The sequence below is a fragment of the Lissotriton vulgaris genome, unplaced genomic scaffold (genome assembly GCF_964263255.1).
Source record: "Lissotriton vulgaris unplaced genomic scaffold, aLisVul1.2 SCAFFOLD_803, whole genome shotgun sequence".
NCBI lineage: Eukaryota > Metazoa > Chordata > Amphibia > Caudata > Salamandridae > Lissotriton > Lissotriton vulgaris.
In genome coordinates, this window is record NW_028253292.1 from 683,599 (window position 1) to 707,713 (window position 24,115).

At 44.7% G+C, this 24,115-nt stretch overlaps 1 protein-coding gene across 1 annotated transcript in view; it reads left to right on the forward strand.

Moving 5' to 3' along the window:
- Positions 1-24,115, forward strand: part of LOC147661045 (leucine zipper transcription factor-like protein 1) — a 393,806-nt gene that overhangs the window by 329,549 nt on the left and 40,142 nt on the right. Inside the window, exon 9 of the mRNA XM_086951370.1 lies at positions 9,791-9,894. Within this exon, the coding sequence (XP_086807496.1) occupies positions 9,791-9,894 (104 nt within the window). The remainder of the gene's footprint in view (positions 1-9,790; positions 9,895-24,115) is intronic.

Here is a 24,115-nt window from a genome sequence, read left to right on the forward strand (position 1 = left end):
CTGTAGTAGAAGCCCGGGTCCCTGCCTCTCGGGGGCGACCACGGCGCTCTGGGGCTTCTCTTCCATTTCTCTCATGGATTCCAGAAAATGAAGAGACCTAAAAGATGGTGGAGCAAACGCCCTTCAAAAATGACATGCCAAATGCCCCTCGATAGACCTTCACAAGGTGTTTAATCTCAGTCTCTCAACCACAAAGACACAGAGTGCACCTTCTTTCTAGACTTTCACTGCAAGAAGACTCTCTGGTCACTTAGCGACAGATGCTGTGCATACATCAATATGCAGCAGCAGCTAACAGATGTCACACCCAACATTGGCAGTGAAGTGGATCCACTCAGCACTGAGGAGGAACAGGGAGGAGGATGTCGAATTCCAAGGCCGGTCAGCATTGCAGCCCAGAGGCAATTGACTCTGGTACTTCCGAGCCAGAAGAACAGGATGCAGATATCCCTTCTACCTACACCACCACCCGCACTTGTATCAAGTCAATGTCAAAGATAAGGCTGAAATTGCGATTCTCCTATTACCATGACTAGAGAATCTGGATTTCATTAAAGACACGGAGGCTCACATTATGCATAAACCTTTTAATGCGTCTCCAAGCAGCCGCACACATCACAATTAAAAGGTTCCATAAAGAACATTCATAACAAATAAAGGGCATGAGCCAACAAGAGACTGCCTCTTTTAAATGTGGAAATACAGAGAAGCCCATAAAAGAACAATAAACTCCAAAATATTCGAGAAACTTCAGAAGAGTTCATCTTGCGGAAGGATCCAAACATCTCAAATTAAGAAGGATTATCTGAAAAGGAGAAAAAAGGGTAAACTTGGAGCAATCCAAACTAAAACATTACAATGAATACAAATGCAACAATTTAGATGTAAAACATTAGAAAGGTAATACATAGCTGTAAACCTAGAAATATCACATCACATCCCAGGGAGGGATGGGTGGGATAATGTGAGCCTCCGTGTCTTTAATGAAATCCAGATTCTCTAGTCATGGGAATAGGAGAATCGCAATTTCATTACAAGAACGGAGGCTACATTATGCATGTTGGTAGCTTTGTAAAACAACATCAGACATATGTTCTATAGGTTTACAGTAATGTCGAGCAAATGTGCTAGCATTTGACCAATCAGCAGCTTTAAGAATATCGTCAAGCTTACTCCCAGACCAGAGGGATTTGCTGGCCATAGCACCCCTAAGGGAGTGAGCCTGAAACTTACGTAAGTCAACACCTGCTAAGCTCATAGCTGTTTTAACCCACCTAGCAATGGAAGTAGAGGAAATAGCTTTATGAGGTCTAACAAAGGAAATAAGTAATTGATTGACATCAGATGGTCGAAGAAGAGACATTCTCCGGTCATACTCCTTTAAACAATCAACAACACAAAGTTTAGGACAGGAGTCAAAGCGTGAATAGAAAATAGAATCGGACATAGTCTTAGTTCTTCTATGAATTTCAAATTTCACACCAAACATGTTGTAGGACCTAAAGGAAATGTCTAAAGCTTTAACATCGGAGACTCTTCTACATGAAATAAAGCAAAGAAGAGTGGCAAGTTTGATAGAGAGGAGTTTCCTGTTAAGGGAAGTGTTATCAGGCCAGCTGGTAAAAAGGTCTAAAATCAAGTTAACATCCCAAAGAGAATCATACTTTGGTTTTGGAGGTCTTCTTAAACGTATGCTCTTCATAACTCTACAAATAATAACATTTTTACCTACCGTTTTACCATTCACACGAATATGACCAGCAGATATAGCAGATCTATAACAATTGATGGTTCTGTAGCTAAGACCTCTATCAAATTGTTCACATTGGAAATTAACTACATCAACAATAGGCGCCTCAAGGGAATCAAGATTCCTTTCCAGGCACCAACGAACCCAGGTTTTCCAGATAATGTTGTATCTGTAGTGGGTGCCTGGAGACCATGATTCTGAGAGGAGAGTTGAAGCTGTAGACGAAAGTCCTGAGATCTCGTTTGATCTCCTGACACTTTCCAAGCAAGAAGGTTCAAACTCCCTGTCTTTATTAGAGGATGAATTTCACCATCTACGCCTGTAAGGAGATGATCGAAGGAAGGGATTAGGAAGGGAGTCTCGTAAGCCAGCTCTAGAGCTGTTGGGACCCAAGCCTGAGAAGGCCAGAAGGGAGTCACCAGAGCAAGGGAGCATTGTTCGATTCTCACTTTCTGTAAGACTCTCTGAATCATGGCAAAGGGGGGAAAGGCATAAGCCTTTAGATCCTTCCAGGATTGGAGAAAGGCGTTCACGGCTAAAGCACCGGGATCGGGCATTCAACTGAAGTATCTTTCCAGTTGAAAAGTTAATCTGCTTGCAAAGAGATCTACATCCAAAGGACCCCAAACTAAGTTCAGACTGTTGAAAATGGTAGTCGAGTTTCCAATCGCTGTGATCTTTGAGGAATCTCGAGTTCCAGTCTGCTGAGATGTTCGCTTTCCCTGGAAGGTATTCTGCTTTCAGAACAATTTTGTGTTCTAGGCAGAACATCCAAAGTTTTTTTGCCAGATTCGAAAGGTCCGCAGACTTTGTGCCACCTAAGCGGTTTATATAGGCACCTGCAGACATATTGTCCATCTTCAAAACAACAGATCTTCCTTGTAGGGAGTGTTTGAAACTCATCAAGGCGTAAAGACCAGCTGGGAGTTCCAAATAATTTATGTGTTGAGAGGATTCCTCCATAGACCAAGTTCCACCGGTACTCTGGTCCAGAAGGCAAGCCCCCCATCCATGCAAGCTGGCATCTGATTCTAGAACGAATTCGGGTTTGGTACCAAAAATCGCTTTCCTGTTCCAAGCTTCTAGGTTTTCCAACCACCAATTCAATTCCAGTTTGGCATCTAGGTCTAGGGAGATGTGATCTTCGTACCAAAGACCGGATCTGAGAGCCTTCGCTTTTACTCTCTGGAGGGCTCGATAGTTCAGGGGTCCTGGGAATATTGCTTGGATAGAGGAAGAAAGAAGACCGAGGAGTCTTGCGAGTTCTCTGAGGGGAAACTCTTGGAGTTTCAGGACACGATGAATTTCTTTTTTGATTTTGGTAATCTTTTTTGAGGGGAGAAGAAGGAGACATTTGGATGTATCCACAGTGAAACCCAAAAACTCCATTGACTTTGAAGGGGTCAGAACTGACTTCTCCTTGTTGATGATGAATCCTAAATTTTGTAGGAGGTCCATAACTGTTTTCAGATCTTGACGAATATGAGAGAGTAATGGACTCGAAAAAGCTCGCGATCAGCTGCAGCCCCAGTGGTTTCCATGGAAACCGGTATCACGCGCCAGAAGAAGCAACAATGCTCGTAGCTAGGGGAAGGAAAGGACCAAGGCAGCACACTTACGCGACGCGGTTGCCGCCGAGGCCCTTTCCTCTAAGCAGTATGCAAGGCTTACTAGCGATTGGAGCGCGATAGTCACTGTAAACAGTATGTAAGGCTTACTCGCGCTTGGAGCGCGATAATCACACGGTAAACAAAAGGTGAGAAAGGCGATATGAACGCGCAAAACGGGGTAGAAATCGTAGAGAGGCAAGTGGTAAAAATGATATTAAAAGTAAAATATCGGCGAATATTTAAGACGGCGAATACTTACGCTGACTGAAAGAAAAAACCGTTAGGAAAAGTGGGTACAAATATGTTCTATCAAAGTGTAAAACAATGACCAAGAGGAAAGAAGGAAGGGGAATTTCCATAAATTGGAAATCAGTATGGAGGAAGGTGGGGGAAAGGAGGGAGGGAATAAAAGCCCAAACCATTAAATACCACCAAATACCAACAAATAATAACATTAAGGATAATGGCTGATAAAAAAACATTAAGGATAAGGTAACAATGAAAGGCAACTTATCTGCTCAGAGCCGCATTTAAAAGAGGCAGTCTCTTGTTGGCTCATGCCCTTTATTTGTTATGAATGTTCTTTATGGAACGTTTTAATTGTGATGTATGCGGCTGCTTGGAGACCCATTAAAAGGTTTTTGCATAATGTAGCCTCCGTTCTTGTAATGAAATCATACACTATAAGCCTTACCACAGGCTACACACTAAGGCTGGGCACCACAAGGTTGAACTGCATACCATCCCTGAGGATGATGACTTCCTGGTAAAAATGCTGTTAAAGTCAAAATGCTCTAAGCAGTTCCTTCCAGTGCTTAAATCTCCCACAACATCTTCAAAGAGCCTATAGGTCCTGGGTGGCTACTTCCAGGAGAAAACATATACACCTTCTCCCTCATACCCTAATTACTTTAAGGGACATGTCCTTCAGACTCTCTTGGGGTACCCACCGCCTGTAAATGGATTCTTGCACAAGCCACATGGCATCTCCCCTACTGGATAAAGAGAACACAACAGTTGATGCTGCAACAAAAGGGCTGCAGTGGGACTGCTGTGACACTGGAGGATTGCTAACTCAACTCCATAGGTCTCTCATGGTATGGTAGGGCCCAGTGGGAGGAGATGGGACGTTTTCTGCAACCCCTCCAAGAACAATTTAGGAAGAGATGGGATTAGACTGTATTGGAGGGCAAATCCTCTCTATGTGCATTGGATGCCGCTGATACAGTGACTAGAGAGGTAAACTCTTCCATCATCATGTGACGACATTCATGGCTCCATATATATGGTTTTAAACTAGAGATTCAATAACACCTCATTAATCTACCTTTTGTTTACAAGTATCTCTTCAGCCCCCAAGTAGACCAAATGTTGGACAAAAATGAAAAACTATACTAAGATAGCTAAGAGTATGGGGGTTCTTCAAACACCATCTACTAGGGGCTCTTTCATAGGCAGCAATATAGGGGTGCAGGAAAGATCACTTTCCCGGAGCATCCTCAGTCGTACCAGCAACTGGGGAAGTCTTACCACTAACAAGAAGGCAGGTGTTATGCATGGAACATACGGCAGCAACAAATCTAACCTGGGAAAAGGTAGAGGTACTCCCTCTAAGGGAGCTTCCACTTCAAACACTGACTTGCCATGCAACCCCCCACCCCTTTTGAGAAGAAGTCACCGGAGATTGTCGCATTCTAAGCATAGTCCAACATGGGTATTGCTTATAGATCCTATGACCCGCACCAAATATTCTACACCCTGCACCCACACTAAGAGGCCTATTAGGATGGCGGACGGACCTGCATCTATCCACCACCCCCGAGGTGGAGGGACCGTCCGCAGGGGCAGCGGCGTTCCCTTCCTCGGAATTAGGATGTGACCGCCACCCTGGCGGTCACATCCCGTATAGTTAACATTGCGGCCGGTGCTGCTTTAAGCGCACCCTCCGCAATGTTAAATATGCATGTTTTCCCTTTGCATGCACAAAGCGGCAGGCACCGCGTGGTGCCTGCCGCTTTGTGCATGCAAAGGCAGGGGGGGTACCATAGGTACCCCCCATGTGCACCCCCCACCCCCCAACGGGCCCCCAAACACAAAAGACCACATGCTTTTCCACGACGGAAAACCCGCAGTGGAAAAGCATGTTTCCGCATGCATCCTGATATGGCTGGCGTTGTCTGATAGACACCGCCACCATATTAGAGCTTTTCCGCCACGGTCGGAAGGCGACCGCGGCGTAAAAGCAGCAGACGGACTTCCCGTCCGCCGATGACCCCCCAGCCATCCTAATCTGGCGGGGGGTCTTTTCAATCAAGGCAGCAGTGAATCCGCATCCTCCGGGCCGGCTGAGGAAAATGAAATTTTATATGGCCAATATGTCCCCTGCGTGTACCCCAACGTGTAGTGTATGTGCATGACATCCATGCATTTTCCCTCTATGGCCGCCATAATGATGCCTCTACATTTGCGTCCAACGTTAGCATGTCAGTTATCCAGTCCCACATGAAAGAAACGTTAATTCTGTATTGAGGCCTATGTTGCCCATGCTTTACATGGTGCACGTTTAAAAGCCGTTTTTGTGGCCCAGCTGAGCCAGGACCCGAATTCAGGCTCCAAGCCTCCTGATACTCTGAAAGCTGCAGTTTAGCTATGTATCCCTGACCTCTCACATACTTCCTGCTCAGCCGAGAGGTGCCCAGCCTGGCCTGCCAAGACAGTATTTTGCCTACAGTTATGTGCTCTGCTCCACAGAAACACATTCCTGTCTAATGAAAAGGGTAAACATATTCCGCCAGCAGAAGATTAGGGCCTAGCCTTCCTGTCTTCATTCAAGTGATTTACAGAACCCAAATTCATAGAAGGCCCATGGCCCCACGCAATGCACGAAGAAATATAGGCACACACTAGCATTTAGTGATGAGCAGCCTTTGCTCCAGCGACCTTTCTTTTCAGACAATACATCCTCCAAGCTCAAGATATCAGATAATACCAGAGGTGCAGGTCGTCCTGACATCCAAGACTCCTCTACTAGCACGAAAGTCAGCTCCCCCCAGTTTTCCCCCAGTTGCACGTCAATTCCACGTCATGACCAGTTTGCGCGAACAAGTAGGGTAAAGGTTCCTGCTGACCATGTAGACCCCCCTCCATGTATCCACCCACCCATGACACACCTATGACTCATCAAGTGAACACCCACGTGTACGCCTTCTTACACGCCCTTTCTCACGCCCATGTGCTGTTATCTTTCTCTCTCACTTGCTCCACCTGGAGCGCTCCGCCTTCTCTATCCAAGTCAATGTATGTTTTAACTATATATATTGTGTTCTGTGAATAAAGATTCAGATGACGATCCTTCCTGATCCCTAGTGGAGATGGAACCCGATTCTCCAGTAACTCGAGTTATTGAATAAAGCCCTTCTGAATCGGACACCACGGACTCTGCCTCTCATTATATACATGATCCTTGTTAATGTATAGAAACACCGACAGGGTAATTATTTTATTTACCACACGGCGGTGGCTTCAGCCGGCCCGGAGGATGCGGATTCAACGCAATCCTAATCGGCCCTTTAGTGCGGAAAACCACCCCCTTCTCCAAGAAGAGGTCCTGCTCAAGGGGACTATCGAACCTTCATCCTGGTGGCTCCCACATGGGCCAGAGAACCATGGTTTTTAACCTTCTTGAAATATCTACCCTCATGACAGGCTCACTTATTAGCTGGACCTTCTCACTCAGGAACAGGGTAACATCAGACATTCGGTCCCCAGGCAACCCAGTCTAGGAATCTAGCACTTAAGGTCTAAGCATCTGCTTACCTAAGTCTCCCAAAAGAATGCATGGACATCCTAAAAGAAGCTCATAACCCTACTACAGCTTGCTACGCAGCAAAGTGGAAAAGGTCTCTTCAGTACGGTAACTTTAGGAACGTGGACCCCTCAAACCAACTGACCAAGACTTTGTTGCTGTCTGTTACACTTACAGAAATCAGAGTTAACATGTACTTCCATAAGCCTACACTTTGCGGCTATCGCCCCATACATGCAGAATAGAGTACATTCTTCTCTCTTAAGAATTCCAGTCTTTAAAGCCTTCTTGTAAGGCTTAAAAGGATAATACAACTCAGAGTTCCACCTGCCCCGCTATGGAATCATTTTAAGATGGTACCTACAAGACTCATGGGTTCACTCAAGCCACTGTATTCCTGTCCCCTGCCGTTTCTCTCTTGGAAAGTAACTTTCCTCTGTGCTATTTCCACATTAAGACATGTAATTGAGCTATAGGCCCATCTTTTACAGGAACCTGTCATCCAAGTTCACGTGGATAGGGTTGCCCTTAGAATTGGCCCTAAATTCCTTCCTAAGGTGGTTTCCTTTTTCCACCTCAAGCAAATGTTTGAACTACCAGCCTTTTTTCCTCATTCAGACTCAGTAGCAGAAAGGTCCCTTCATCCCCTAGATGTTAAGACCCTTAATGTACTACATCAACAGAATGTAACCTTTTCTTAAAAATCAACAACTTATTGTCGCTTTTGCTAAACCTCATAAGCAGAATTGCACATGGAAGATAAAATTGAAAATGCACCATTCAGTATCAAAATCTGGCATAGCTAAATGGATATTTAAATGTATTCAAATGTGCTACCATAAAGCCAAAAAGGTTCTCCCTACTCTGCCTATGCCACACTCTACTAATAAGGAGGCAACTATGGCCTTTTTATAAAAAATTCCTGTAGCTAACCTCTTTAAAGCAGTTACATGGTCTGATCACAGTCTTCCCTTCTTGCATAACTCTCATCTCCCTATTAAACCTCATATTTGTCCCTTCACAGGGTTGCCATTATTGCAGCATGATAGTATATGACATTTTTGCAGTTTCTTTTTGTTCTCTGTAAAACATGGCAATGCCTTTTGGCAACGTAGCTCTATAGAACATTGTTAAATAAATTAACTGGGTACATTGTCAGGATACAGAAACTGACCTTTGATTTCCATTTCCCTTATAAAGGCTTTTCTCTGTGGGTATTATACTTTTATATCCTTGTGGATCTCCTCAGTGATTTTAATTATCTTTAAAATGTGCAGTTCAGTGCACATTATCTTTTGTATTACTGTAGTAAGTATATAAAACATGTCCCTGATTTTCTTATGACAGTCTAGTGGTGACATTACAAATCGCCCATAATAAGAAAATTGGAAAGACCATTCCACAAGCAGAAGTGAAGCACTAAGTAACGCCCAGTGAGTGGTACAGAGACCTGAGAAGACTTTGGGCAGCATTTCCAGCACCTCCAAAATGACTTGTTGCTCTCTACCGATGAACAAATGAACCCAGAAACACATGTCTAGAGTTACACAGCACAGTCTGCACCAAGGGTGAAAACTTAAAGATTACTACTGAAGCATGTGTTATCGTGCACTGCATTTACCATGATGCAATGGGCAAATAGAGTGGTTTGATATGATGCAGTGTGCTCCCACCCTGCTCCTGTTTGAAGCAGTAAGTAGATAAAAGTTACAGATCTGACAGCAACTGCCAACTTGAGAACCCTCAGAAAGAACCTAGAACGTGAATGCTCTCCAGCATTCCACATTCCAACTTACTTTCCGAGGCAGACCCCAACAGAAACAATTCTACTGTTAAGAGTTTTCAAAGTTGAGCTGTGATGCCACCATGCCTGCTATCAGTCAACAGACATTGTGAAAGGTAGGTCACTGAGCACAATTACACCTGCTGTTCCTCAATGAAAGAAATAACAAGCTTTCAGTAAGTGTGTGTATTTATTGCACTGGTGGAGTTCATTACATGAAATGCAGAAACTTTTTTCATCATCCTGCACAGTCTGGACTACATCTACTTTGAAAAGTAACTTATGTCAAACTCCTGAAAATATGTTTTCCTGCCAAATGTATGCTGCACATTAGCACTTTTATTTTTACAGTGCAGATTTTCATAGTATCTCAGGTGAAGGAGTGAAAAAGCAAGGATTTAAGAGGTTTCTTCAGGAAAGCTGAATGGCGTGACTTTGATTTATAAAGCATAAAATACCTTCTAATTACTTTATAATGATCTTTTTAAAGTAACTTGTGTAGCGGGGTTCTTTTATCCCATATAAAAAGTGATTTGACTATGTTGCTCTGAATTTTAAAAATATGGCAGAAATTTGACAAAAGCATATTAAGAATTTGCCTCATTGGAGAAATGCAAATAAAAGTAGATTTCAACACCCAACCTCTGCATTCCTGCCAAAGTTACCTCTTAGTCGAAAATAAGAGATCACTAATGATAAACAGTGAAAACTAAGCTAATAATAGTACGTTTCAAGTGAAACCTCCGATTTGCAGGATTTAAATGATTTTGGAATACATGTTTTAACATGAGAGCAGTTTAAAAATGTGTGCACAGTTAATGTGTTGTGATTCTTTCGAGCAGGAGTTGGATAAGAAGTTTCAACAGACGACTGCTTACCGTAACATGAAGGACATTCTCACAAAGAAGAACGACCAAATAAAGGAGTTGCGGAGAAAACTTTTGAAGTAAGTTCTGGTGTTTTATATTTATTACTCCATCTTATTCTTGGCATGGTTTTATTCAAAAATGTTTTCTTAACTTCTACACTTTGTTATATTTTCAGTACACTTTTTCCTGATCCGAGTAAAGATTGCTTGTGATTTGCTATACAATCCTAACAGGTTCAGTATTATGGAGTTAGACATATAAAAAATACCCATAGTATGGTACTGGTATTCCTATCATATTAGCCAACTGTGTGAGAAGTTGGCCTGATATATGATGCTCCTTAGTTCTAGTGATCACCTTGTATCAGTCCAAACAACCCTTATGGTGATTGGTTGTAAGTCAACCTTATAGACCAGCTATCCTAATGGTAGCATGGACAAAGCAGTCTTAGGCTAAACTCTTTTGGCATGTGAAGCCAGCTGTTTTACCACATAGAAGCCCTTGAATACCAGATGAAAGGACACCACACAGGTTGTTATAAAAATAAACAATATATTTATTACTAACAAACACCTCTGAACTCTTTATGAGATCAGAGGGCTAAGCACATAACATCCAGGTTTTACCTACCATGAACGAGGGGGAATGCCCTTTTGATAGACTGGTCAGGGACGTTTGTATACGCCTTTCCACCCCTCCCTCTCATTCCGAAGGTTGTGACCAAACTTATCCGATCCAGGATGACTAGGATCCTCATAGCACAAGACTGGCCTCGCCAATGGTGGTATCTGGACCTGTTGCAACTCTCGGTTCGCCTGCATCGGAGACTCCCGTGCAGGCCGGACCTTCTGACCAAAATGGGAGGGAAGATTGCCTTGCCTCGCTCAGCTTCTCAGCATTGCTCCTGAAGTCCTGCAGTACGGACATTTGAACCTCCCTCAGGACTGAATGGACATTTTGAGGGAATCAAAGAGACCATCCACCAGGACCTCATACTGTTTTAAATGGAAAAGGTTTTACTTGTGGTGTATCCGTAATAGTTGGAGTACAATTAACAGGCAAGAAGAGGTAATCGTGCTGTATCTGCTCTACTTGGACAAATCTGGTTTGAAGTATACGTCCATAAAAGTGCATTTGGTGGCCATCACGGCATACACAAAATCGCCTAGCCAGCCTTCTTTCTTTCAATTTCAGGTGGTCAAGGACTTCCTACAGCGGTTGAAGAAGGTTTATCTTTCTGTCCACCTCCTTCTCCGACTTGGAAGTTGAATCTAGTCTTATCCAAATCGATGGATCCTCCGTTCGAACCCATTCATAAGGCCACATTACAACACCTTACATGGAAAGTAGCTTTTCTGGTGGCTATTACATCAGCACGCAGAGTGAGTGAAATCCAAGCACTCTCTTCTAAGGAACCGTATACGGTTTTCCATCACAATAGGGTGGTTATGCGAACTCACCCTTCCTTCCTACCCAAAGTAGTGTCTGATTTCCATGTAAACCAGACAATTTCTCTCCCCTCTTTCTTTCCCAATACTGCTACACCAGCGGAAAGGCCTCTTCATTCGTTAGACCTCAAGAGGGTTCTCAAATTCTATTTGGAGGAAACAAAATCCATTAGAAAACCTGCTCAATTGTTTGTTAACTACGGCTCTGTTAGAACAGGCTTTCCAGCTTCTAAAAGATCCATTTCACAATAGATAGTGTCTTGTATAAAGTTGGCCTACGAAATAGCGAACAAGCATCTGTTAGCCTCCCTTAAAGCTCATTCTACAAGGTGCAAGGCTGCTACAGTTGCATTCTTACACAATGTACCGATGGCCGAGACTTGCAAGGCTGCAACTTGGAAATCGGTTCATACGTTTACCAGGCATTACTGTCTGGATTCTGACTCCAGAGCGGATACCCAGGTAGGCCAGGCCTCCTTGAGGAATCTGTTCCAATGCTAGCTTGATTGGAGTCTTTATATGCTTTATGGTTTCTTTGTAACTTGATTGTACCCTGGTTACTTGCCCGCATGATAAAGGGATGGGCTTGCTATTCTATTAATCCGCTTATGACTATTGATGAGGATCCCCTGGAAGAGAAGCATAAGTTACTTACCTGTAATCCTAGTTCTCTTACAGGGGTATCCTCATCAAAGTCATAAGCAACCCACCCGCCTCCCCGAGCAAGTGAACAAGATACATGTCAACTCTTTGTGCTATGGTCTGCGGGTCTCCGCAAAGAACAACTGACCTAACTGTCACCTCTGAGGCATGATGGGAAGCTAGGGGGCATGGCCGCCTTAAAGGCACGATGCCAGTTTATATCTGTGTGTTTCTGTGGGTTAGCTTTTCAGCTTTCTACACTGAGGTTTTCTGCAATGCAGCCTATGTGCTGACAATGTTTTTCATTCTTCCTTGCGAGATTGTGATTTCTGCTGTATATTAAGGCAGTTTTCAATTGTGTTTCTTTCTCCCTGCTTTATTAGAATGTATTTATATATAAGGGGATTTCTTACAGCATTGCTCAGCATTGCTATGGAAGACTGCATTGTGTGTTTTTATATATGTATATATATATATATATATATATTTATAGGTATATATATAGATATATAGATATCTCTTCGAATCTTCACGTTCTTAGATTTCACGACGGAAGTCACGGCACCGCAACAGTAAGATAATTTAATTTAGTTTATTTTAAGTACACCATGTGCAAAAGGTGCAAAATGGACGGCCTACGCGTTTCGACTGCAATCAGTCGTCAACTGGATATATAGATATATATCACAGCAAAAACGGTCCTTAAGCGGGGGGAGCACTTTGACAGCTGGTGCTCGTGGCGTAGGGGTGCAACTCCCACTGCAATATTGTTCAACAAGAGAATTCAGTGCACGGCACACTCCTCAGCAGTAATTAGATTCTTTATTTAGATCTCCTTCTCTTCCAGGGGATACTCATTAATAGTCATAAGCACTGAATTATCTCCGCCCATGAGTGGGGACCCGGAACATAAACAATATACATATATATGTGTAAATATAACCAAAAGTACAAAGTACTAAGTAATTATACACATATACATGTATAATAATCATAATATGCAGCCCAACCTTAACACATAGGCTAATCAAACCAAAACCTTACACGTTCTGCAGCATGAAAATATGCTGTATATAAATGCAATAAACAGGCATGAGCCTAAAATGCATTTCATAGCCATGAAAAACCTTTTATTTTCATCAAAGAACCTGTAGTAAACAGTTATTAGCCTAAAAGGGCTGCATATGAAAAAATGTCTGTGTACAGAAAATCAGACTGGCACCCTGCCTTTAAGGCCCCAGAGAATCTGCACACTTTGCCTTTAAGGCCTCCAGGAGAACTCTGTTCCCATCATGCCCCACAGGTGACAGTTAGGTCAGTTCTTTTTTCCGGCTTGTTCTGTGAGGAACCTGGAACTTAAGCTCTGCTCTTTTGAAGTATTTTCTGTCAGAAATTGGTTTTTCTTGCCTTTTCTTGACAAAATATATCTTTGGTGGTGGGTTGTTACCCTTTTCTGACTAAGATGTTGGTGTTTTTTAGTCAGAATGCCACCTTTATTTTACAAATGTCCTTCCTGTGGGAAGAAGATGTCGAAAACTGACCCACACTCTGTTTGTGTGGTGTGTCTTCCAGCTTCTCATAAGGTGGAAGAATGTTATCACTGCCTCAACCTTTCAAATAGAACTTTAAAAGAAAGAGAGAAAATGAGGTTGCTGGGCCTTCTGGAGAGAGAAAACCGTGGTGAGAAGAGTTCTAAAGGCCTATTATCATCTGCCAGGCCATCTTCTCAGCCCAAACGTCGAAGATCAGCGTCTCCAGAAGGTAGAACTAAGAAGCATCGACTCCAGGGAGCGTCACCGTCAAAAAAGGTGCGCTCGACGTCGAGAAGATCGCCGTCGACGTCGAAGAGAGCTCCATCGACGTCGAGGACATCGCCGGTGAGGCAGTCGCCGTCGAAATCCTTGTCGACGTCGAGGCAATTGGTGTCGATTGCAGTGAGGACGACGTCGGGAGTACAACGCTCGACGTTGAAGGATCGTATGAGGTCGACGTCGAGGGACAAGAGATGTCCGACGTCGAAGGATCGTGTGTCGACGTCGAAGGATAAAGGTTCGCCGTCGAAGGATAAAGGTTCGCCGTCGAAGGATAAAGGGTCGACGTCGAAGGATAAAGGGTCGACGTCGAGGAAGAGTCATCGGTCGACGTCGAGAGGGAGACATACGTCGTCGAGGAAAAGATCGACGTCGAGAGAAAGGATGACGTCGAAGGATTCGACGTCGAGACCTAAAAAGAGAAGGTCAAGGTCTCCATCGATGTCGAAGCATGCTTCGGGCTCGAAGCATGGAGGGTCTAGGTCTCCCCCACCTGATCATAGGTCGGAGTCGAGACTATCAAGACCAGCCTCTCGGGCCTCAATTAGGTCTTTGTCGAGGTCAGAAATAAGTCCCGAACCTAGAGTGGAAGGTTCCCCGCATGATCAGCAAGACAACAGATCTGCAGTGGGGCAAGGGATAGTGCACCAGGACTCTTCTCTGGTGGCTCATTCGGGCTCAACCTCAGGGCAGGTGTCAGATGACAGACAGTTGGTGCCCAGACAGCGGACCCCGTCTGGTTCATTGGTCTCTGAACACAGTGCAGCGTCGAGAGCTTCTAAGTCTTCCGCAGAGCTGAATATTGTGCAGGTGTCACCTGAAGCTTCACCTGAGCATACAGAGCGGCCTATTAACTTGTCACTGAGGTGGTTGGAAAGTTTAAGGCATTGGAAGATGCGTCCGATAATGGGGGAGAGAACTCCGGTCCCTCGGAAGGAACTGCATAGAAGATCACCCTCAAGATCCTTAGTGAGAGAGAAATCTTGTTCAAGGGAGCGTAGGAGGCAACGATCGGCAACTCCTCAAAGACGACGTAGAACTCCTACTCCATCTTCTACATCGTCTTCGTCCTCTTCAAGATCTTCATATGGGGACTATTCTCCGACTATATCTTCTACTCCTCCTTCCAGGGTGTCTCCAGTAGACAATTTAAGCACATTTAATGATGTATTATGTCGTGGAGCGAGTAAATTCAGCATCAAAATGGCTGTTCCCCAGGTAGCAACCTCAGTCATCTTCGAAACCTTACATCACAAGACGACTGACAGGCCTCTCCTACCGTTAGTGCCCGGATTGATTGAACCAGCAATGAGGACATTCCTAACTCCGGCCACGGTGGGTTCAGGTCCTTCTAGGATTGCGAAGAAATACAAGGCTCCAGATGAAGACCCAATGTTTTTGCGGTCTGACCCACCACCAGACTCCCTGATTGTAGCAGCAGTCAGAAAGGCGCATTCGGCAGCATCTACCTCTTCTGCTCCACCTGAAAAGGACAGTAAGAGTATGGATTCCTTGGGGCGAAGGATGTGCAATACCTCAGGATCGGTCATGCGAGTGGCCAGTGCGTCTGCTCTATTGGGCCGCTATGACCGTCTGCTCTGGGACTCAGTGGCTCGTTTTGCAGATAAACTCCCTAAAGAGGATCAGAAAGACTTCCTGGAAATAGTGGAGGAAGGAGGTTTGGTGGCTAACCAGAGCATTAGCGCGGCGGCTGATGCTGCGGACTTGTCGGCTCATGGCTATGCACACGGTGTTTGCGCAAGACGCACAGCCTGGCTTCGCCTTACGGGGCTAAAGCCGGAGGCACAGAGGAAAATGGTCACTTTACCTTTTAATGGATCAACTCTGTTTGGATCTCATGCAGACGACGAGATGTCTAAGATGAAGGTGGAGTTGGACCCTCTTAAGGCCGTAGGCCTTGAGGAGAAAAAAGAATTTAAACGTCGGGGTACTTTTCGTCCCTATGACAAGAGATCTTTTCAACAAAGGAGTCAACAAACGAATTGGTCTTCGCAAAATCAAGGCCAGAATCAACAAAGATCGCAATTCCAGCAGAGGCGGCCTGGACGGGACAGAGGCAATGGAAATAGGCAGCAGTCATCAGCTGCCAAGCAGCCTCAGAAACAATGAATGGATGCTTCCTCTACAACCGTGTCCCACTCCGGTTGGAGGAAGTATTGTGCGTTATCTGGACGAGTGGAAACAGATCACGAAGGACAGATGGGTGCTGGATGTCATTCAGAACGGGTACCTTTTGAGATTAAAGATGGCACCCCCTGTCATGCGCCCTCTAAAGATGGTACAGTGGAATATAAAGCGCTTGCAACAGGAGGCGAACGTCCTACTGTAGAAGAAGGCCATAGAACCAGTCCCTTTCCAGCAGAGAGGTCAAGGCCTGTACTCTCGATTCTTTCTTGTGCAGAAAAAAGGTCCAGTCACAGAGTTCAGACCCATTCTGGATTTGAGGCGACTGAACAAATTCATTCGGAAGGAGAGATTCGGAATGCTGGCTCTTCACCAGATCTTCCCTCAATTACACCAAGGGGATTGGATGTGCTCCATCGATCTAAAGGACGCTTATTTTCATATTCCGGTATCCAGAAAACAATGCAAATTTCTCAGGTTTCAAGTGGCGGCTCGTCATTATCAGTACGCAGTGCTTCCTTTTGGCCTGAGATCAGCCCCCAGGACATTTTCAAAATGTATGGCTGTTGTGGCGGCTTGTCTTCAAAAGAGTCGGATTTTCATATATCCGTACTTAGACGACTGGCTTCTGAAGAGTTCATCCCCATCGCTTCTAGAGGAACATCGGTCGATTTGTCTTCAGCTCATGTACAAGTTGGGTCTGCAAGTCAACTACAAGAAGTCGATAATGAATCCCACCCAGAAGATCCACTACCTGGGTGCTCAGCTGGATACAGAAGTAGAAAACGTGTGTCCTTCGGAGGAGAGGTGGTCATCCATCAGAGCGAAGTGTCTGCTTCTCCTTCAAACTGCACGTCCGACAGTTCGGCAAGTGTCCTCTCTCCTGGGCTCAATGGCGTCGTGCATTTTCATCGTGCCAAACGCACGTTTGCAGATGCGTCCTCTACAACAGTGTCTGGAAGATCAATGGAAACAGAGGACGGGATGCTGGGAGGACCGGATTTACCTTCAACAGTCTGCAAAAGATTCCATCCGGTGGTGGATGAAGAAGGTGCACGTGATGAAGGGAGTCCCTTTTCATCAGGACCCACCAACGCAGACTCTGATAACAGATGCTTCTCTCCAAGGCTGGGGGGCGCATATGGGCCCTCTGCAGGTACAAGGGCAATGGTCAGACTTCGAGAAAGGATATCACATCAATCTTCTCGAGCTCAGAGCGGTCCATCTTGCTCTCAAGTCCCTGACACCATCGCTACAGACTCGGTCCCTCCTGGTACAAACAGACAATACAACTACAATGTATTACTTAAACAAGCAGGGGGTACCAGATCCAGGACTCTTTCCATAGAAGCTCAGACCATCTGGCATTGGTTACTGGCGCAAGACCTGTCCATAACAGCAATTCACCTGCCGGGGAGTCTCAACACACAGGCGGACGACCTCAGCAGAGACTTCGTCGAAGCGCACGACTGGGTTCTCAACGAAGACATCGCGCACAGCATTTTCCAGGATTGGGGAACACCAGACATAGATCTGTTCGCAGACGCGGCAAACGCAAAATGCCCCGTCTTCGCGTCCAGGTTCTACCAGAAAGGATCTCAAGGGAATGCCCTTTTGATAGATTGGTGTCAAAATTTGCTGTACGCCTTTCCACCGGCACCGTTGATACCAGTAGTGATCAATCGGCTGTACAAGACTCACTCCAGAATGATACTGATTTGCCCAGAGTGGCCACGCCAGTGGTGGTTCCCAGATCTCCTCCAGTTGTCAATAACACCGCACAGGAGATTGCCGTGTCGCCTGGATCGTCTGTCCAAGCAGAAGGGGCAAGTGTTTCATCCCAATCTGCCCTCCCTGCGCTTGGCAGCATGGCTCCTGAAGTCATCCAGTACGGGCACTTACAGCTGAATCCGGAGTGTATGAACATCCTTAAGGAAGCAAAGCGGCCTTCTACAAGACAATCCTACGGATTTAAGTGGAAACGCTTTTACCTTTGGTGTCAGAATAAGGGTCTGGACCCTATTCATGGTCAAGAAAAGGTGGTCTTGCCTTATCTTCTTTACCTTGCTGAATCTGGTTTGCAGTTTAATTCCATCAAAGTCCATCTTGCTGCAATAACTGCTTATAGAAAATCGCCAACACAGATATCTTTCTTTCGAATGCCTGTGGTGAAGGATTTTCTGGAGGGGTTAGGAAAGGTTTATCCTCCAATCAGGTCTCCGTCTCCACCTTGGGAGCTTAATGTGGTATTGACTAAATTAATGGGTCCCCCATTTGAGCCGATACATAAAGCGTCTTTGCAACACCTGTCTTGGAAAGTAGCGTTCCTGGTGGCCATCACTTCTGCTCGTAGGGTGAGCGAAATCCAGGCTTTGTGTTGCAATGAACCATACACAGTTTTTCATGGAAACAGAGTGGTGCTCAGGACTCATCCTGCTTTCCTACCTAAGGTGGTGTCGGATTTTCATATTAACCAATCCATAACATTGCCTACTTTCTTTCCGAACCCTTCAAGTCCGGCAGAACGGACTTTACATTCATTAGATCTAAAAAGGGTTTTGAAATTTTACTTAGATAAAACAAAGTCTTTGAGACAGACGGACCGTCTGTTTGTGAACTATGGTCCTACAAATACTGGTTTGGCAGCATCCAAGAGATCCATTTCTAGGTGGATAGTGTCATGTATCTTACTGGCTTATCAGCTAGCCCACAAGTCTTTATCAGGTAGACCTAGGGCTCATTCTACGAGGGGAAAAGCTTCTACCACAGCTCTCCTTAGGAATGTAGCTATGTCAGAGATATGTAAAGCAGCTACTTGGCGTTCAGTACATACGTTTACACCATTACTGTTTGGATTCTGATGCTCAGACTGATGCTCAAGTGGGACAAGCATCACTCAGAAATTTGTTTGCTAATACTAGTTAAACACTGTGATTTTAAAGTATGACTATGCTTTTATCTGTTCGCCCGCTTCTGTGGGTATGAGCTTGCTACTCTATTCAGTGCTTATGACTATTAATGAGTATCCCCTGGAAGAGAAGGATTAGTTACTTACCTGTAATCCTAGTTCTCTTCCAGGGGTATACTCATTAAAGTCATAAGCACCCTCCCGCCTCCCCGGGCGAGCAGTAGCATTAAGGTTTAAAGTTTTTCAATATTTTTAAGTGCAGATTCCTGCTAAAGTTTACTGTACCGTACAAAAGAACTGACCTAACTGTCACCTGTGGGGCATGATGGGAACAGAGTTCTCCTGGAGGCCTTAAAGGCAGGGTGCCAGTCTGATTTTCTGTACACAGACATTTTTTCATATGCAGCCCTTTTAGGCTAATAACTGTTTACTACAGGTTCTTTGATGAAAATAAAAGGTTTTTCATGGCTATGAAATGCATTTTAGGCTCATGCCTGTTTATTGCATTTATATACAGCATATTTTCATGCTTCAGAACGTGTAAGGTTTTGGTTTGATTAGCCTATGTGTTAAGGTTAGGCTGCATATTATGGGTATTATACATGTATATGTGTATAATTACTTAGTACTTTGTACTTTTGGTTATATTTACACATATATATGTATATTGTTTATGTTCCGGGTCCCCGCTCATGGGCGGAGATAATTCAGTGCTTATGACTTTAATGAGTATACCCCTAGAAGAGAACTAGGATTACAGGTAAGTAACAGGTTCAGTATTATGGAGTTAGACATATGAAAAATACCCATAGTATGGTACTGGTATTCCTATCATATTAGCCAACTGTGTGAGAAGTTGGCCTGATATATGATGCTCCCTAGTTCTAGTGATCACCTTGTATCAGTCCAAACAACCCTTATGGTGATTGGTTGTAAGTCAACCTTATAGACCAGCTATCCTAATGGTAGCATGGACAAAGCAGTCTTAGGCTAAACTCTTTTGGCATGTGAAGCCAGCTGTTTTACCACATTTAAGCCCTTGTATACCAGATGAAAGGACACCACACAGGTTGTTATAAAAATAAACAATATATTTATTACTAACAAACACCTCTGAACTCTTTATGAGATCAGAGGGCTAAGCACATAACATCCAGGTTTTACCTACCAGGAACAAGGGGGAATGCCCTTTTGATAGACTGGTCAGGGACGTTTGTATACGCCTTTCCACCCCTCCCTCTCATTCCGAAGGTTGTGACCAAACTTATCCGATCCAGGATGACTAGGATCCTCATAGCACCAGACTGGCCTCGCCAATGGTGGTATCTGGACCTGTTGCAACTCTCGGTTCGCCTGCATCGGAGACTCCCGTGCAGGCCGGACCTTCTGACCAAAATGGGAGGGAAGATTGCCTTGCCTCGCTCAGCTTCTCAGCATTGCTCCTGAAGTCCTGCAGTACGGACATTTGAACCTCCCGCAGGACGGAATGGACATTTTGAGGGAATCAAAGAGACCATCCACCAGGACCTCATACTGTTTTAAATGGAAAAGGTTTTACTTGTGGTGTATCCGTAATAGTTGGAGTACAATTAACAGGCAAGAAGAGGTAATCGTGCTGTATCTGCTCTACTTGGACAAATCTGGTTTGAAGTATACGTCCATAAAAGTGCATTTGGTGGCCATCACGGCATACACAAAATCGCCTAGCCAGCCTTTTTTCTTTCAATTTCAGGTGGTCAAGGACTTCCTACAGCGGTTGAAGAAGGTTTATCCTTCTGTCCACCTCCTTCTCCGACTTGGAAGTTGAATCTAGTCTTATCTAAATCGATGGATCCTCCGTTCGAACCCATTCATAAGGCCACATTACAACACCTTACATGGAAAGTAGCTTTTCTGGTGGCTATTACATCAGCACGCAGAGTGAGTGAAATCCAAGCACTCTCTTCTAAGGAACCGTATACGGTTTTCCATCACAATAGGGTGGTTATGCGAACTCACCCTTCCTTCCTACCCAAAGTAGTGTCTGATTTCCATGTAAACCAGACAATTTCTCTCCCCTCTTTCTTTCCCAATACTGCTACACCAGCGGAAAGGCCTCTTCATTCGTTAGACCTCAAGAGGGTTCTCAAATTCTATTTGGAGGAAACAAAATCCATTAGAAAACCTGCTCAATTGTTTGTTAACTACGGCTCTGTTAGAACAGGCTTTCCAGCTTCTAAAAGATCCATTTCACAATAGATAGTGTCTTGTATAAAGTTGGCCTACGAAATAGCGAACAAGCATCTGTTAGCCTCCCCTAAAGCTCATTCTACAAGGTGCAAGGCTGCTACAGTTGCATTCTTACACAATGTACCGATGGCCGAGACTTGCAAGGCTGCAACTTGGAAATCGGTTCATACGTTTACCAGGCATTACTGTCTGGATTCTGACTCCAGAGCGGATACCCAGGTAGGCCAGGCCTCCTTGAGGAATCTGTTCCAATGCTAGCTTGATTGGAGTCTTTATATGCTTTATGGTTTCTTTGTAACTTGATTGTACCCTGGTTACTTGCCCGCATGATGAAGGGATGGGCTTGCTATTCTATTAATCCGCTTATGACTATTGATGAGGATCCCCTGGAAGAGAAGCATAAGTTACTTACCTGTAATCCTAGTTCTCTTACAGGGGTATCCTCATCAAAGTCATAAGCAACCCACCCGCCTCCCCGAGCAAGTGAACAAGATACATGTCAACTCTTTGTGCTATGGTCTGCGGGTCTCCGCAAAGAACAACTGACCTAACTGTCACCTCTGAGGCATGATGGGAAGCTAGGGGGCATGGCCGCCTTAAAGGCACGATGCCAGTTTATATCTGTGTGTTTCTGTGGGTTAGCTTTTCAGCTTTCTACACTGAGGTTTTCTGCAATGCAGCCTATGTGCTGACAATGTTTTTCATTCTTCCTTGCGAGATTGTGATTTCTGCTGTATATTAAGGCAGTTTTCAATTGTGTTTCTTTCTCCCTGCTTTATTAGAATGTATTTATATATAAGGGGATTTCTTACAGCATTGCTCAGCATTGCTATGGAAGACTGCATTGTGTGTTTTTATATATGTATATATATATATATTTATAGATATATATATAGATATATAGATATCTCTTCGAATCTTCACGTTCTTAGATTTCACGACGGAAGTCACGGCACCGCAACAGTAAGATAATTTAATTTAGTTTATTTTAAGTACACCATGTGCAAAAGGTGCAAAATGGACGGCCTACGCGTTTCGACTGCAATCAGTCGTCAACTGGATATATAGATATATATCACAGCAAAAACGGTCCTTAAGCGGGGGGAGCACTTTGACAGCTGGTGCTCGTGGCGTAGGGGGGCAACTCCCACTGCAATATTGTTCAACAAGAGAATTCAGTGCACGGCACACTCCTCAGCAGTAATTAGATTCTTTATTTAGATCTCCTTCTCTTCCAGGGGATACTCATTAATAGTCATAAGCACTGAATTATCTCCGCCCATGAGTGGGGACCCGGAACATAAACAATATACATATATATGTGTAAATATAACCAAAAGTACAAAGTACTAAGTAATTATACACATATACATGTATAATAATCATAATATGCAGCCCAACCTTAACACATAGGCTAATCAAACCAAAACCTTACACGTTCTGAAGCATGAAAATATGCTGTATATAAATGCAATAAACAGGCATGAGCCTAAAATGCATTTCATAGCCATGAAAAACCTTTTATTTTCATCAAAGAACCTGTAGTAAACAGTTATTAGCCTAAAAGGGCTGCATATGAAAAAATGTCTGTGTACAGAAAATCAGACTGGCACCCTGCCTTTAAGGCCCCAGAGATTCTGCACACTTTGCCTTTAAGGCCTCCAGGAGAACTCTGTTCCCATCATGCCCCACAGGTGACAGTTAGGTCAGTTCTTTTTTCCGGCTTGTTCTGTGAGGAACCTGGAACTTAGGCTCTGCTCTTTTGAAGTATTTTCTGTCAGAAATTGGTTTTTCTTGCCTTTTCTTGACAAAATATATCTTTGGTGGTGGGTTGTTACCCTTTTCTGACTAAGCTGTTGGTGTTTTTTAGTCCGAATGCCACCTTTATTTTACAAATGTCCTTCCTGTGGGAAGAAGATGTCGAAAACTGACCCACACTCTGTTTGTGTGGTGTGTCTTCCAGCTTCTCATAAGGTGGAAGAATGTTATCACTGCCTCAACCTTTCAAATAGAACTTTAAAAGAAAGAGAGAAAATGAGGTTGCTGGGCCTTCTGGAGAGAGAAAACCGTGGTGAGAAGAGTTCTAAAGGCCTATTATCATCTGCCAGGCCATCTTCTCAGCCCAAACGTCGAAGATCAGCGTCTCCAGAAGGTAGAACTAAGAAGCATCGACTCCAGGGAGCGTCACCGTCAAAAAAGGTGCGCTCGACGTCGAGAAGATCGCCGTCGACGTCGAAGAGAGCTCCATCGACGTCGAGGACATCGCCGGTGAGGCAGTCGCCGTCGAAATCCTTGTCGACGTCGAGGCAATTGGTGTCGATTGCAGTGAGGACGACGTCGGGAGTACAACGCTCGACGTCGAAGGATCGTATGAGGTCGACGTCGAGGGACAAGAGATGTCCGACGTCGAAGGATCGTGTGTCGACGTCGAAGGAAAAAGGTTCGACGTCGAAGGATAAAGGTTCGACGTCGAAGGATAAAGGGTCGACGTCGGAGGATAAAGGGTCGACGTCAAGGAAGAGTCATCGGTCGACGTCGAGAGGGAGACATACGTCGTCGAGGAAAAGATCGACGTCGAGAGAAAGGATGACGTCGAAGGATTCGACGTCGAGACCTAAAAAGAGAAGGTCAAGGTCTCCATCGATGTCGAAGCATGCTTCGGGCTCGAAGCATGGAGTGTCTAGGTCTCCCCCACCTGATCATAGGTCGGAGTCGAGACTATCAAGACCAGCCTCTCGGACCTCAATTAGGTCTTTGTCGAGGTCAGAAATAAGTCCTGAACCTAGAGTGGAAGGTTCCCCGCATGATCAGCAAGACAACAGATCTGCAGTGGGGCAAGGGATAGTGCACCAGGACTCTTCTCTGGTGGCTCATTCGGGCTCAACCTCAGGGCAGGTGTCAGATGACAGACAGTTGGTGCCCAGACAGCGGACCCCGTCTGGTTCATTGGTCTCTGAACACAGTGCAGCGTTGAGAGCTTCTAAGTCTTCCGCAGAGCTGAATATTGTGCAGGTGTCACCTGAAGCTTCACCTGAGCATACAGAGCGGCCTATTAACTTGTCACCGAGGTGGTTGGAAAGTTTAAGGCATTGGAAGATGCGTCCGATAATGGGGG